The 16,164-nt window shown below is 54.6% G+C and overlaps 1 protein-coding gene and 1 pseudogene across 7 annotated transcripts in view; both read right to left on the reverse strand.

Annotated features, from left to right (window-relative positions):
• Nucleotides 1–16,164, reverse strand: part of EFR3B (EFR3 homolog B) — a 135,126-nt gene that overhangs the window by 28,969 nt on the left and 89,993 nt on the right. For 5 of the 7 annotated variants that reach the window (XM_051840808.2, XM_051840799.2, XM_051840794.2 and 2 more), the window contains 3 exons: nt 14,555–14,631; nt 13,268–13,395; nt 3,552–3,702 (listed from right to left, as the gene is read on the reverse strand). In XM_051840808.2, coding sequence (XP_051696768.1) covers nt 3,552–3,702; nt 13,268–13,374 — 258 coding nt within the window. In that variant the 5' untranslated portion in view covers nt 13,375–13,395; nt 14,555–14,631. Of the gene's footprint in view, nt 1–3,551; nt 3,703–13,267; nt 13,398–14,554; nt 14,632–14,827; nt 14,889–16,164 lie in introns of those variants that run through there. The other 2 variants (XM_051840815.2, XM_051840820.2) reach the window with 2 other exon arrangements.
• Nucleotides 5,643–8,584, reverse strand: LOC138848660 (small nuclear ribonucleoprotein E-like; annotated as a pseudogene).

A 16,164-nucleotide genomic window follows, 5' to 3' on the forward strand; every position in this document is an offset into this window, starting at 1 on the left:
TCAAGTTCTTTGCCTGGTTTTCAGTAGGGTTGTCTTTTTGTCATTGAATTCCAAGAATTCTTTACATATTCTGGTGATTGAACCCCCATCAGACGTATGATTTGTAAATATTTCTCCCCATTATGTGGACTTTTTACCTCTTTGATGGTGCCCTTGAATGCACAAGAAGTTTTTAATTTTTCTGAAATTTCTGTTTTTTTGTTTAGTTGCTTTGTTTTTCAGATGTCATATCTAAGACTCCATTACCTAATCCAAGATCATGAAGATTTAACCCTATAGTTTCTTTGGACAGTTTTACAGTTCTAGCTCTTACACTTAGGTTTTAGATCTATTTTGATTTAATTTTTGTGTATGGTGTGAGGCAGGAATGAAAGTACGGGCTCTAAGTCCATGAATTCTCATAATATTTTACTCTTGGTAGACACTAGGCCAACACTTTACATCATTTATGTAGTGGATCTTGACATTACTGATTTAATATTTTCAGTTTATCATTGGTGAGTGTCATTAAAGGGCTAGGACAGGTGAGTGTTTGCACTGTCCCCAAGACACACACCTGGACCCATCACACAGGTGAGCATTTGCACTGTCCTCAAGACACACACCTGGACCCATCACGCAGGGAGGCAGGGCATAGGTGCGAATCTCAAGCAAATAAGAGCTTGGCCGGCCCTGGCTCCTCCTCTCCTGACTCTTCCCGTCTGTCCCCATCATCCAAAGTCCAAGACTCTCATTAAGGGCTTGGAAGCATCACTTACAATTTTAAATGATAGTTTCCGGCATGTAATGTGCAGGAATGGCATGGGCAAACGTGGGTGTGTGACAAGTCTCGGCACAATGGGAACCTCGGGGTGATCCGATGCAAGGTGGGCGAGCACCCATGGAGGGGGCGGGGAGAGTGACGGCAGACGGAGGAACCTGCGCAGGTGTCAGGCTGCAGTGGGCCAGAGAATCACAAGGCTGGCTGACAGCACCACACGGGCAACCGGAACCCAGGCTCCCAAGTGCCCCTCCCCCCAGGGACGCTGCGAGCTGGGAACCTGCAGCTTCTCCCAGCTCTCTGGGAGACGGTGTCATCGGCCGGCTTTGGGGACCGGGTTTCTAACACTGCAGAGAGGAAGAGTGGGCTGAAGGCGGGTCCTCCTCACTCCTCGTGCTCAGGGCCATGAGCCGCCAGGCCCAGAGGTGGGAAAGTGTCCCACAGAGGCCGGGGGCCGTGGTTTGGGCTCTAGAGAGAGGGGACGCCACACTGCGTGGGGCCCGCTGGGGAGCCTCTGCCCTGGCCAACTCTCGGGTTCCAGGGACAACGGTGCCCACGCAGGGGCCGGAGGAGTCACTGTCCGGAGCTCGTGCCGTGGGAGCAGAGGAGCCGCCTGGCTTCTCTGGGCCTCCCCTGCCAGGCCGTGCTACAGGGGCTTACAGAAGACCGAAGGCTTTGTCTCTCGTTGCCCTTTCTCCTTCCTTCTCTTTCCCTCTTTCTTGAATCCAAAGCGCACACTGCGAGTGCCCACACCAATAGCTGAAAGGAGCTGGCTGCCGAGCGCCACGGCAGTGAAGGGCCCCCCGGGCTCCTCGTCCTCCTCCCCGGGCCTCCTGGTCCCTCTGACGCTCCCAGCCCAGTCTCTGGGGGCCCGTCAAGAGGCAGCAGGCCGGCAGGTCCAAAATGACGAGGAGCAGAACAGCATTCTTCTCATGAAGGTTCGAGAAGGTCCCAGGCGTACAGAGCTGGACAGAGCACCTGCACGAGGGAGCCGGAATCTCTCGCATGATTTCACTTAACTCACTCAGGACAGCCTGGCCCGTTGTCTTCAGCGTCTGCCCAGCGGCAGCCACCCGTCGACTCGCTCTCTGGCCGTGCAGAGCTTCACCATGATGGCGAACTCGTAGGACACTGAGACCGTCTCTGCTGTAGCTAACAAGACCCCCACCCCGGGCAAGAACCCCAGGGGGACACTGGACCTGGGAGCCGTCTACTCCACAGCCCTCATGGACGCACAGGGACTGGGCGAGCCTCCATTCGGATGCTCTCTTCCAGGCCGTGGCTACTGCAAACAACACAACTAAAACAGTAGCTGAGGCTGTTGCCCGGCAACCTGATACAGGCTTCACCCCCAGCTCCAGGCAGAGAGAGGGAGGAAGGGAGGGAGGAAGAGAGGGAGGGAGGGAGGGAAGGGGGAGGGAGCAGGGGGTAATTGTTGGTCCCAGAAAGGAAAGTCGGAAGACTCTTCTGGTTTAGTCAAGCTATGGAGAACAGGAAAGCCGATCCCGGCAGCAGCAGTTCGGAGAGGTCGGGCTTGGAACACCAAGGGGCAAACCTGGGACTTTGCTCTTGCGATGTCTATGGGCAAAGAGCTGAACAATAGCTGCGTCTCAGCTGCCTGAAGACCCAGGGCTTCCGGTGTGCCCTGAAAGAGGGGCTGGGCGGGGGGATTGGAGGGAAAGAGCAAGAACGCAAAGACGACCCTCAAGTGCGCGTGGCCATACAGGTGGCACCAGCACTTCTCCACGTTGCGACCACCTCTTCTCACAAAGCCATAACCTCTCCTGCTGCGCTGAGGCCAGCATTAGAGACCTGTGCTTGCAGAGACCAAGCTCAACCTGCTCACGGTGTTGAGGGAAAGGCCGAGGCCCGCCAAAGAGCCCCCGCTCAAGACTGCACAGCTAGCGAGGGCAGGACTAACCAGAGCCCTGCTTCCTGCTTCCCCGCGGTCCTCCCGGGCCTCTGGGCCTTGTCCTGTGCACATCTCTTTGCTCCATCTTGGAAAGAGGCATGACCCAGGTCAGCCTGCCAAGGATGCCCCACGGAGCCCTGGGTTCCGAGGGCCCTGAGCAGCCCCTGCCTCCGACAGATGCTTCTGTTTCACTCTCATTTTTATATATCTTGTGGCCCGGATTAAAATTACTCAGGGGAAAAAGAAATCTATCAGCAAAAAATGCTCGATGACCACCCGTCTATAAATATCTTAATACTGACACAAGACTGTGAAGGCACTAAAATGACTGAACCACACGCTTTGAAAACGCTGAATTGTATCATATATTTATATGAACTGCGCGGCTCACTAGGCTAATCCTCTGCCTTGCGGCGCCGGCACACCAGGTTCTAGTCCCAGTCGGGGCACCAGATTCCGTCCCGGTTGCCCCTCTTCCAGGCCAGCTCTCTGCTGTGGCCAGGGAGTGCAGTGGAGGATGGCCCAAGTGCTTGGGCCCTGCACCCCATGGGAGACCAAGAGAAGCACTTGGCTCCTGCCATTGGATCAGCGTAGTGCGCAGGCCGCAGCGGCCATTGGAGGGTGAACCAATGGCAAAGAAAGACCTTTCTCTCTGTCTCTCTCTCACTGTCCACTCTGCCTGTCAAAAAATAAAAAAATTATGATTTTATTTGCTGTCATTTAAAAATAAACACCTCCCCCCCTTGTTCACACAGAAGGAGGGACAAGCAGTGTGTCGTGCTCAGGGTCAGAAACAAAGCGGAACCGAACCCGTGGATGCTGCCCCCAAAGCCCCCAGACCCCGGCCAGGAGCCCCTGGGGCCCCGGGCCGCCCCTTACCGAGTTGGTGCCGAGGATCTGCAGGTTGGGCTTCTCCGACTCCAGCAGCTTGGCCACCATCTTGAGGAAGCTCTCCACGAAGAGGTTGATGCTCTGGCAGTGGCAGGCCATGAGCAGCTGGTCCAGCGCCTCCATAGCAATGCACACGTACCTGGGGAGAGCAGCCCGCGCCGTCACTGGCCTCACAGCCCACCGCCCCCGCTGCCTGGCCGGGGTGAGGCAGGGTCAGTGCACCGACCTCCCGGACAGCACCCGAGGGCCGAGGCTGCTCCAGCGGCTGTCCTTCGAGTGCCTGCTCCCGCCCAGAACTCAGCCAGAATGAACTAGAGCTGCAAGGCCGTCCGGAGACCCACACGCCCAGCTCCTCCTTACAGGTTACAAACAGGAGCACGGGCCGGACACTGGGCCTGGCTATTAAGTAGGGGCACCTCCCTCATCGGGGTACCTGCCTTCAAGTCCTAGCTCCAACTCCCGACTCCCGCTTCCTGCCAGTGGACACCCCGGGAGGCAACAGAGATGGCTCAAGTAGTCGGGCTCCTGCTGCCCACACGGGAGACCTGGTGTCGGGTTCCGGTTCTTGGCTCCAGCCTGGCCCAGTTCAGTCCTGGCCTTTGAAGGTGCTTGGGGGGTGAACCAGTGGGTGGGAGTTCTCTCTCTCTCTCTGTCTGTCTGCCGAGGAAAGGCCCCGTCCTCCTCGGTGAGGGCACAAGGGCGAAGAATGCAGCCCTCCAGCTTGGGCAGCGAGAGGCCGGCGGACGTGAGAAGCACACCAGGGAAGAGCAAGTGCTCCCAGGTAATCACGCCTGACGGCCCTGAGGCCCCCAAAGGAGGGGAGAGGCGGCGCGGGGGCAGAGGAAATCAAGACCTCATGAAGACTCTGAGATGGGCCCAAGCCCTCGCTCGCTGCAAGGAAGCAGGAATCTAACACTTGCAAGCTTTCTATTCGAAACCCTAGAGAATTCCAGGACGCAGGACTATGCAAACACTAGGGCTGGTGGTACTGCCATGTTTGGGTGGCACCTGGGCCCCCTACCAAGGGAACAAGAAACAGGACGGACACAGAACAAAACGTCCTCTCCTTGGGTAGAAGGCCGGGTATATATTATGAAAGGGAGACCCCATGATTACAAAGCATTTGCATTCTAAAAAAACCAGGGTAGACGCTCACAGAAAACCTTCGACTTTTTAAGCTTCCTGTGAGTGAGCTACTATACCTAAATCGCTCTTGTTACAGCCTTGACGATCTTCTTTAAGGAGTTAAGTTTCTGAGCCAGAATGTTTGATGCTTCCCCCAAGCCTATTTCCTCCCTTCCCCTAGTAGCTTCAGGCTTTAGAATGTGGCTGCTCACTCGCGACTGCACGACCCACGCTCCCTTGGCACAGGCGAGGTCATGTACCCACAAGGCTGCCAGGACCGTTAAGGGCAGGAGACGTGAGCAGCGTCAGCATCCCTTGCTTACACAACAGGACTGCCCTCTGGGTCCTCTGGTGCACGGGGACATGGTAGCAATCGGAGACCCAGAGAGGAAAGCCACACGCTGACGATCCCCGGATGACCTTGTGGAGCAGAGCCCACCACACGGGCTCCCCGCTGCAGATCGGGACGGTGCTGCTTCCACGGTGCGGGAGCCACTGCTTCTCACCCTCCGTGTGGTTGCTGTCATTGCTCTCTTTGTGCCCCAAATAGCACAAGCGCCTAACAGTCAGCCTGAGGAGTTGCTCTAATAGAAGTCGCCAGTGCAGGGACTGAGTAATTTGAAGCAAATCAGGCAAACCAGGCAAAGGCCAGAGAAGTAAGAGCGGGATGCATTTCTGTCCCCTTAGAGGCGAGATCGTTCCAGACCTCTGGGATCAGAGTTTGAGCCTCTGTGCAGGACAGCAGATGATCCTTCTCCTTGTAGAGTCAAGTTACGTGGGACAGCAAAATACTTCCCGAGAGGAAGGGAATACAGGGAAAGTGAGCGAGCAGGGAACTCCAAAACCTGAGCACCAAGGAATCAGGTGACTGCTCCCCAAGTGAAAAGCACACAGCCAAAGGCCCCTTGCAGGACTGCAGGAAATGCCATCACCGGTGGCATTTCAAATATTTCAAATATTATAGGTGCTCAAGGCTCCGAAGTCAGGTTCATACTATGTGCATGAATAAAGGATGGGGGCCAGCGTTGTGGTGCAGCAGCTTAAGCCACCGCCTGTGATGCTGGCATCCCGTATGGGCGCTGGTTCAAGTCCCAGCTGCTCCACTTCTGATCCTGCTCCCTGCTAATGTGTCTGAGAAAGAGCAGCAGCAGATGGCCCAAGTGTTTGGACCCCTGCCACCAATGTGGGAGACCCGATGAAGCTCCTGGCTCCTGGCTTCAGCCTGGCCCAGCCCTGGCCATTGCGGTCACCTGGGCAGTGAAACAGCAGATAGAAGATCTCTCCTTGTATCTCCCCCACCCCTCAACTGTGACTTTCAAATAAATAAATACATCTTAAAATAAAAAAGAAGGAAGAATGTAGTAGGACTATGATCATAGGTCAGTTCCTGGAGCTGTCACACACAAGGCCACGATGCAACCTCAGACATTGTGTGTCAGACTGCCTCACACACGAGCCAGCTTCATGAATCTAGACATGCAAGTTTAAAGAGACAGCAGTCATGGTGTCTTCTAAATGTTCTTTTTGGGTTCTTAAGACACCCCATACCGTTTCTCAGATACATCTAAGCTTACAACTTCCTTCTCTTTTAAATTGAAAATCCCGCAGCACCTACTCTCTTCTTGTAACAAAAGCGTAAACAAAACAATGTGACCAAGTGTTTTAGAACTGTACTCACGATAAAGGACACCCAAAACAAACCCAGTATTGCCTTCTCAACAATCTCTCACTCCGCTGATCATTTCTTGTTGGAGATGCTTTGTGGCAAATAATAACCTCTTTTCAGCATGATCTGACCCAGCTGTTTTCTTGACTTTGTTTGAGAATGAATTTCTTCTGCATCACCTGAGTTTCATGACAAAATCAGCAACACAGCCCTCTCTCCACATGTGCACCTGCTCATACAGGTGCACCTGGGTGTGAGGTCTGGTCAGCAGGTGTCTGAAGACGAGGCTGGCGGACGGGTTGCACCGTCACCTTCTGCGCTTGTAGGCCCCGTCCATGGTACGCCATGGTGGAGTCTCACAAAGGCCATGCGCATGGCGCAGGCTCTCCCAGAAAGCAACTTGTGGAATTCTAGAGCTAACTTCCATACCAAGCAACTGTAAACTGAACAACCGCAACAAACGCCTACAGGCGTGGGTGTTTGGCCCAGCAGTTCAGATGCGTGCATCCACTTTAGAGTGCCTGAGTTCAACACCGGGCTCTGTCTCCTGACTCCAGTTTCCTACTAACACACTCTAGGAGGCATGATGATGGCCCGAGTAGTTGGGATCCCACCACCCACACGGGAGACCACCACCCACACGGGAGACCACCACCCACACGGGAGACCTGCACTGGGTCCCCAGTTCCCAGCTTCAGCCTCAGCTGGAGGCTGCTGCAGGCATCTGGGGGGTGAACCAGCGGATGAAAGACTGATCTGTCTCTCTCTAACTTTCTGCCTCTCAAGTAAATAGGTTTTACAAGAAGCCTCTACGTCCTGAAATTTTCCTTTCTGCTTTTATAAAATGTTCATTTCCATGAGGTGAATTGGCTAATATGAAACTACCACGTAATAGCAGTAAATTAAATGAAACATTATTAAATAGCATTATTAGAGTCGTTTCCAAGCACACTGACAAATGCAGCCTGTCTCGCAAATCTGAAGGCAGCCCTGGGCCTCTGAGCTCCCTTGGTGAACGGGATCCGCCGTCTCCCACTCCTGCCTGGCCCTGCTGTCCGTGGCCTTGCCCTTCAGGGGCCATCACAATCAGCCCAGGCGGCCTGTGGCGCCTTGCAGGCCTGTCCCAGCGTGCTTAGGCCCACTGTGCAGGCCAGCACAGCAGAACCGGAGCTCTGTGGCTCCCTGTGTGGAGGCGGTGGGGCTGGGGCTTGCAAGGGGCCAGGCTCTCCCTGCACGGCGACACATTCAGGCAGCCAAACAGGGCGCCCGGAAGTGAAGGCAGGCAGGGTGGAACTCGCTTTGCTCCCCCTGGGCATCGAGGGGTCTGCCGGCACTGCACTCGACCTCGCCGAGTTTAAATGAGGTAAAGGAAGGGCTGGGTGGGGTTAGGCAAGAGAAGAAGGTCTCCCAAACCTCAGTGCTTAATTACTGCTTTTCCTTCCTTTTCCTGTAAGAAAATTCCAGAGAATCCTGATAAGCAAAAGCCACCTGGTGCTAGGAAAGAAAAAAAAAATTGGCTACTGACCAGGAGTGGAAATTTTGGTGGAAAGAGAGAATTACAGTAGAAGTGCGGAGTAGGGAAATGTAAGGCCTAGCTCTTTGCATTCCACCCTTTATTCCCCGTCTCTGATCCCAGGACTAAGGGTGGAATGATTGTGATCATGAACTTGAACTCTTCAAAGTATCTGAGAAACCTGAAGTCGATGAGACCTGGGAACCCCTTGTCCAGTGCTCCCCACGTCTGTCCTGCTTGGCCTACGCTCTCAGAAGGGACAGGACACAGGGCTCTGAGGGTGATGGGCACTCAGCAGAGCTCCAGCCAGAAGGTTCCTCTCAGCAGAGGCCGGATCTGGGGCCAGGGTCCTGGAAGCACTTTGAGTAATAGCAGGCCTGGGAATCTGAAGTGGCCTAACTGGGAATTGGTGCAGGAGGGGCCCAGGGGGAGGCCAGAGCAGGTTCCAGACCCCAGGAGCAGGTGACAAGCAAGGGCCCCTGAAGGCGACGAGGGGAGAACCCAGGGGGATCTGGGATGGGCTGGGGTCCCAGCAGCAGAGGCCAGGATGGGGTACCAGGTGGGCTACAACAGGGAGAAGTCGGGGTCAGGGACCAAGGCAGGCAGCGAGTTAGAGCAACTGAGGAAAACACACAGGGCCTAGGGAGACGGGGCGTTGTCTTGGGGTGTGGCCGAGGTGCTGGGCCTCCGGGGAGCAGGGAGCGGGGTATAAAGTGGGGACACCAGATCAGCTGGAGAGGAAAGGCAGGGTCAGGGTCAGGGACCGGGACCGGCAGGCAGGAAGAGGAGGCAGCTTGAACAGGGTCAGCACTGCCCAAGAATCACTCCAAGGGCAATGGCCTTGGCAAAGGGCCTCCTGTTCTGGGCATCTTGAATGTGTTTGGTCAGCCCACTCCCGGACAGTCTGGAAGTGGGGAGAGGGGGCTGACCTCAGGTGGGGAAGGGGGGGTGGCCCCTTCATCTGGGAGGAGTCAGCCTGTCCTTCTGCCAGGCTTAAGGTCAGCTCCAGGGCCAGGGTCCTCAGGTAGCAGTGACTTAACCCTTCGGCTTGGGTGCCCCTGCCCCAAGGGCTCAGGCCTCGGGGACCCCCACAGTCTAACACGGCCTTCTGTACCCCGGCAGCGTCAGGGGGCCTGTCCACTGACCCTGAGTCTCCCCCTGCACTTCCACTTCTGTCCCCGCTTTCCTGTTTCCAGGGGAGCCCTGCAAAGGACATGTAAGAGGAAGAAAACGAAGAACCAGGGCTGTCCATCAGAGTCCACACTAACGCACGCCCCCTGGAATTCACCTCTGCCTGCACTGGCGATCGCCCCACACCTAGGACATCCACCGACCGGAGCCCACGTACAGCTGGACTGGGGCAGCGGCAGGGAGGCGGTGGCGTGAAAGGGGTGCCACTGGGTCCCACATCCGAGGTTCAAGGCCATGTGGTCCCATGATAGGGTTTGAGCACACGGACTTTTCCAAAGCTGCCATCAGTGACAAGGAAAACGACAATGATGTGTGTGATACGAGGAGGGGAGGGCGAGAGCTCAGGCTAACAGGTTTCTCCTCTCCAGTGGTCATGATCTACGAGGCCCTCGGGCTTTAAACACTTAGGCGCTGCACTGGCTATTTTTGACAGGATGGCGCAGTTTTGAGCTGCGGCTCTCAGGGCAGTAGAAAGATTCTAGTGGCTCTGCTGGCTCAGAGACGCTTTTACTGATGGAGCCATCGCTGTGGAGGAGGCAGCCCCGAGGAGTAGTAAATGTTTAATGCTATGGCGTGCATTTTCGTTCTAGGTTCAATCAAGGATAAAGTCATTCTTCGCTTGCTTGAGTATACTTTATGATATGTCAAGTCCCTTTAAATAATCAGCATGTACGATGTTTATGTCCTTTTTTTGCGAGTAGGTAACCCAATGTTATGAAATAAAATGACCACAGAAATGTTCTGGCTTGGGTCCTGCTTGTACACCAGGGGTAGGTTTCTGGGCCTTTGCACCATTGCAAATCTTCTCACCCTGGTTCCAGGCTCACTCCATCTTCCTCACCAGGAGGGGATCTTGGATGGGGCTGGGGAGCCTTCCAGAGAGGGGGAGAGTTAAGGCAACAGAAACCCTCAAAGAGGCATGAGGCCCAGAGGGAGGGAGCCAGGAGGTCATCAACCAGTTTGGATGGGTCTACAGCAGACACGATGGGCTTGGCTGTAGAACATTCCAGAAGTCAAGCTGAGGAACTTGTTTGAGTTTGCATATTAGCTGGACGCTCCCCCAAAGCCCACGAGTTGGGAGACTGGGCTCTCAGGTCTTACGTTAATGTAAAGGATGAATGGATACAAGACTCAGCTCAGTCACGTGTCTGAAAGAGGGGCCTCGGGAAATGCTTAGACTGGATCAGATCTCGGTGACTGGGAGACACATGGACATGGAGGACGAGTGCGCCTCCTGGCTCACCGTGGGATCCCTCCTCTGCCCTTGTCCCATCATCCACAGCCCTCACCAGATGCCAGAACAAGGGGGCTGCCCAGCCTTGGCCTCTGACCCTCCAGAACCAGGAGTCGAAGTGAACCGTCTTCCGTCCTTGGTAGCTTCTCTCAGGAATTTCATGTGTAGCAATGAAAAGCTGACTAACACGGTGCTGAAGAGCATGTTTACCGTTATCATTTTTAACAAGATTTATTTATTTATTTATTTATTTGAAAGGCAGAGTTACAGAGAGAGGAAGACAGAGAGAGAGAGAGAGAGAGGGAGAGAGACTCTTCCATCCGCTGGTTCGCTCCCTAAATGGCTACAGCTGCCAGGGCTGGGCCAGGTCAAAGCCAGGAGCCTCTTCCAGGTCTCCCATGTGGGTGCAGGGGCCCAAGCACTTGGGTCACCCACTGCTGCCCTCTCAGGCCATTAGCAGAGAGCTAGATTAGAAGTGGAGCAGCCGGGACTAGAACCAGTGCCCACATGGGACACCAGCACTACAGGTGACAGCTTTACCTGCTGTGCCACAACGCTGGCCCCGTGTCTACCATTATTAACCACAGCAAAGATGGGACGCAGGGAGACAAGCTCTGAGGCTGAGCTACAACCTGAACTGAGAGAGAGCAGGGGCTGACCCAGGAGAACGAGGGGCAAGGCAGCCGCAGGGGTGGAGGGGACAGGAAAAACTGTGGAGAGGAAACCAACAGCTCCCTGGATCTACTCCCTGGCCCCCAGCGGCACCAGCAGGTGCTCCGAACACCACGTTTCCTGTATGTGGCTCATTTTACTGTGGAAGCAACTCATGCTTGGTAGGGAACACGTAGGGAACAGAGAGAGGAAGTGGATAGAAAACAAAATCCCAGCTACACTGCTCACAAAATATTCCTGACATACTGGTATATGAGTTTTTACCATGTTTCCTAGCCATTGAGTTTTTTTGTTTATTTTTTATTTTTAAACTTGATTGTAAATGAGAAGCCTTAAATAAAAAAACTGTGGAAAATGGAATTAAAGGATAAGGTTATTTTTTTGAAATTCATGTATAATTTTTTCATAATAATGCATTTTCCATGAACTTCCCATGAACTGTGTACATCATTCTGTATTCTGTGTTTCATTTGGCTAAAGGAGTTTCCACATTATAGGGAAAGGATCTTCATAAGCATCATTCTTGCTGACTAGATAACATATGTTGTACCCAGTGACAGGTACCATAGTTACTGAACTCTTCTCAATAGACATTTAAGTCATTCCTACTTTTCCATTATTATAAGAAAAAATCAGAGTGAACAATTCCATATGTATAGGTAGAGTATGTTTAAGATTGAGTCCTCGGGATGGGTGGATAGAAATTGAATTACTGGGTCAAAAGGCATAAGTGTTTCAGAAGCTCTTGACATGTATCTCAAAGTCACCTTCTAACAAGTTTCAACCTCGTGGCACTCTTTCTAGAACAGTGTGAAGATGCCTCCTACTTTTGCCATCCTTGGTTAATACTGGAAATTATATTTACTTTTACATATGTTAGTATTTCAATATACATGTTTGATCATGAGTTTGCTTTATCCTGTGCTTGAAACAAGATCAGTCTCTTCTTCTGTAAGTTGTTTAGTTATGAGCCTTGCCTCAATCTTTGTTTTTGTTTTTTTAAAAAAGATTTAGTTAATTATCTATTCAAAAGGCGGAGTGACTGAGAGATACAGAGAGATATCTTCCATCTGCTGCTTCACCCCCAAACGCCCACAAGAGCCAGGGCTGGGCCAGGCCAAATCCAGGAGTCCAGAACTCCATCCGGGTCTCCCACAGGGACGGTAGGGACCCAAGCCTTGGCCATCATCTGCTGCTTTCCCAGGCACATTAGCAGGAAGCTGGATCAGAAGCAGAGTCAGCTGACACTCAAACTGGCACTCTCATATGGATGCTTGCATAGCTGTGTCACAATGCCACCACTGCCACCAACACCCTTGCTTTTTAAAAAATGTATTTATTTGAAAGGCAGAGTGACAGAGACAGGAGGAGTGAGAGAGCTCATGCATCTGCTGCTTCACTCTCTAAATGACGACAACAGCCGAGCCTGGGCCAGGCCGAAGCCAGGAGCCTGGAACTCCATCCAGGGCTCCCCGGAGGATGCCAGGGCCCTAAGTCCTTGGGCCATCATTCACTGTCTTTCCCAGGAGCATTAGCGGGAATCTGGATCAGAAGCGGAGCAGCCAGGACTCGCACTGGTGCTCTAAGATGGGATGCAGGCCTCGGAAGCAGCAGGTTAACCCGCTGTGCCACGGCCCCCGCCCCTCCTCAACATTCTAGCACCTCAGTCTCCTGACCCCACCTCTCCTATCTGCTATCAGCTTCTAACCTAAGAACCTGAGTCTTCTGCCTCTGTTTTTTGAAGATACTTATTTTTGTGCTTGTCTTTCATATTTTTATTGTTTCTTTTCTGACACTGAAATATTACAGTTTTTAAACAGCTACAACCATGGATCATTTCCCTGAAAATGTGTTCTCCTAAGCATGGAAAGCCTTCCTGCTCAGCGGGTTTCTAATGGCGGGCTGCCCCAACCCCGCCTCCTCTCGCAGCCCAGTTGGCTCCTCCTTACTGTGAGTCGATGGGGGCCATGATATGTCCAAGGAGAATGACGGCACCTTCTGGGCTGCACTGATCTCCTTAAGGCCCCAGAGGCTGTGAGTGAGGCTGTCGTTTAGGGACACAGAGGGTGAGTGGCTGCCACAGGACTGCTCCCTGGAAGCCAGCATCCACTCCCTCCCACACATTGGCAGTGGCATCAGACCCCACCTTTGGGAGGGCACGCACAGCCCTCGCCCCCGCCCAGCTCTGTTCTCCAGCTCTGCATGGCGATGCCCTCTGCTCTCACCTCCTCAAGGGACCCTCACTTGCCCAAGTCGAAGCACAGCTGCCGAAAGTCTCGCTCCCCCTTTCCCAGCCGGCTTACCCGTATCGATGGCGGCCCACGTCCCGGATGAGCCTCTCAGAGAGGTAGGCGCCAATGCGATCCAGCTTCTCTGGAGCTGAGAGCGCGTAAAAGGTCAGCTTCTCCATGTTGGTCTTCACCAGGCCATCCTGTAAGGGGACAATTCTGGAGGTGAACGACTCAACTCAACCAGTATTAATAGGGGCTGGCGTCGTGGTCCAGTGGGTTGAGCCACTGCCTGCAGCACCAGCGTCTCATATGAGCGCTGGTTCAAGTCTCAGCTGTTCCCTTCCAATCCAGCTCCCTGCTCATGGCCTGGGAAGGCGGCAGATAATGGCCCAAGTAGTGCTTGGTCCCCTGCACCCATGCAGGAGACCAGGACAGAGTTCTGAGCTCCTGGCTCCAGACTGGCCCAGCCCTAGCCGCTGCACACATTTAGGGGGTGAATCTCTCTGTCTTTCCCTCTCTCTCTGTCACTTCATTTTTCAAATAAATAAGTAAATAAATCTTTTTAAAGCATCAGTATCTGTAGAGGGCCTTGTGCACACGCCAGACAACATGCTGTGTATCAGGGACACTGTGGGGTTTAGGCAGGGGGGCCTGGACTCCACGAACTCACCATCCAGCTCCCAGTGTGCACAGATAAGACAGGAAGTGACAGAAGTGTGTTTACGGGTGTGACTCTGTGTGCGCATATGTACATGCACATGTGTCTGTGTGTGTGTGAATGAATGACACGGTGTCCTTAACAGCAACTCCAGCACCGAGACACGGGCAGGGAGAAGGCAGCTCTGCAGCTCCCGGGGAGTTCTCCAGAGGATGCTGGGAATGCAAACCTCCAACTGCCCACCAGGAAGATTCCCAGAGAGCAAGTCGAGGGCATCGGCTCCCGTTTCTAGACCACAACCTGTAATACCACCTGGGCGGTGGCCTGGACATCAAGGAGCTACGCCTCCTGTGTGTGGACACCCAAGCCTCTGGCAAATGGCAGAGGGAGCAGGGAGAGAGCTCAGGCTCCTGGGCCCAGCCCGAGACAGGGGAATGCACCCCCTACCCGCAGAGAGACACCTCCCTCAAGTCAGCGGCTCAGGAGCTGTCACCCGGGCGGGGGTGGGACAGACGCCCCGGTTATGCAGCAGGGGCCAAAGCACGCAGATCCCGACTTTAGAGACACAGGTACCCTCTGCCTCCACTTCCCAGCAACCTCTCACCACCGCCCCGGGCTGTGGCCGGGGTTCCCACTTGTCTGGGAAGGCCCCGAGCAGCCCAGAGGGCGGGAGTTGGGTGTGAGATAGGGAGGTGACCCACCTCGGGATCCTCGGGGAAGATGTTGTCAACCAGCCTTTTGTACCTGGGGCGCAGGGCCCCACAGCAGCCGCACACACCTGCAACAGGAATAAGAAACCCGTGAGTGAAGCCCACCAGTCAGGCTGAAGCCTAGGGGCCAGCGAAGCCTGTGGGAAAGCGAGCCCAGACAGGGGGCAGGTCCCTCCCTCAGAGGGCCAGCGCCTCTGCCTTCCCCAGGGACGGTGTCTCCCACTGCTTCCCAAGCCTGGGGGTCGGGACACTGGCCGCTCTCGCCTCCTGTCTTCGCTGGGGCACCAGCAGACCGGCAAGTGCGAGGCAGACACAGCGGTCGACACTGTTGGAGGGGTGAGGCTTTGTGCGCGGGCTTACACAAAGGGCAGCTGTGGTCTCCCTCCCCCCCACCCCCTGCAAGGCCTCTTAAATCCACTCCCAGGGGTGAGAGTTTGGTACAGCCCTTAAGACACAGCTTAGCACGCCCGCATCCCGTAGCAGAGTGCCTGGGCTGGAGTCACAGCCCTACTTTGGATTCCAGTCTCCTGCTACTGTGCACCCTGGGAGACAGCAGGTGATGACTCAAGTCCTCAGGCCCCTGCCACGCATGTGGGACACCCGGATGGAGTTCCAGGCTCCTGGCATTGGCCTGGCCCATGCCCAGCTGGTGCCTCCACTTGGAGAGTAAACTGGCGGATGGAAGATCTCTATCTCCTTCTCCCCCTCTGCTTCTCAAATACATAAAAATGAAAACAAGCAAAAACTAATGCAAAAAACCAAAAACCCTTGCCTCCTGCAGCCCAGGAGTCTGAGTGTCCTGGGAGACGGACATGGCATTGCAGGGCAGTCCCGCCTCCCCGGCCAGCTCTCATTGGCTCCCACCTGCCTCTGCTCCCTGTGGGGGACTAGACAGATTGACAGACATTCCAAAATGCATCTTTAACACGGTGTGCCAGGGCCTCTGAACGCCAGCCTTTTAGGGTTGGGCTGGGCATGAGGGCATCCTGTTTGCGGGTCTCACTTGCCAGACCCTACCAATCTGGCAAAATGGAAAAACACCGAGCTCTGTGGCGTGGCGCGTTTTATAAATCCACGCCACCGCGAAGGCTTTCAACGCCATGAAGCCTGGCGATCGGTGATGAAGCAAACTTTGCTAAACAACTGGAGGTGTCTACACGGTCTTAGGTGCAGGCGTCTACACAATCTCCCTCCCTTGACTGCTGTCTCCTTGGGAACAGAAACTCGTCTGACCCCACGCACGGCATCTCAGGGCCGGGACGGGGGCCAATCTGTGACTGTGTGGCCAAGCAGACGGCAATCAGGAATCTCACAGTCACAAAGGCCTCCAGGTGCTAGCCACGTGGTGCTCCCGGGGCCCCTGGTGGGGGGTGCTCCTACAGAGGAACCCTGGGCTCCCGTTCCTGCAACAGGGAGCTGGCCTGTCCCAGGGCCGGCTCCCAGGGGCCAGGGTGCATGTATCTTGCCTGCCTCACCCCAGCCGCGCCAGAACCTCCAGCGTGTCCTGCTCAGCAGACTCGCCCAGCCACCTGAGGACGGGCAGAAGTGTTTGAAGCCCCTCTCTGGGACCGGGCATATGGCCAGCACAAGCAGCCCTGGGC

This window comes from Oryctolagus cuniculus, chromosome 2 (genome assembly GCF_964237555.1).
Source record: "Oryctolagus cuniculus chromosome 2, mOryCun1.1, whole genome shotgun sequence".
NCBI classification, from domain to species: domain Eukaryota; kingdom Metazoa; phylum Chordata; class Mammalia; order Lagomorpha; family Leporidae; genus Oryctolagus; species Oryctolagus cuniculus.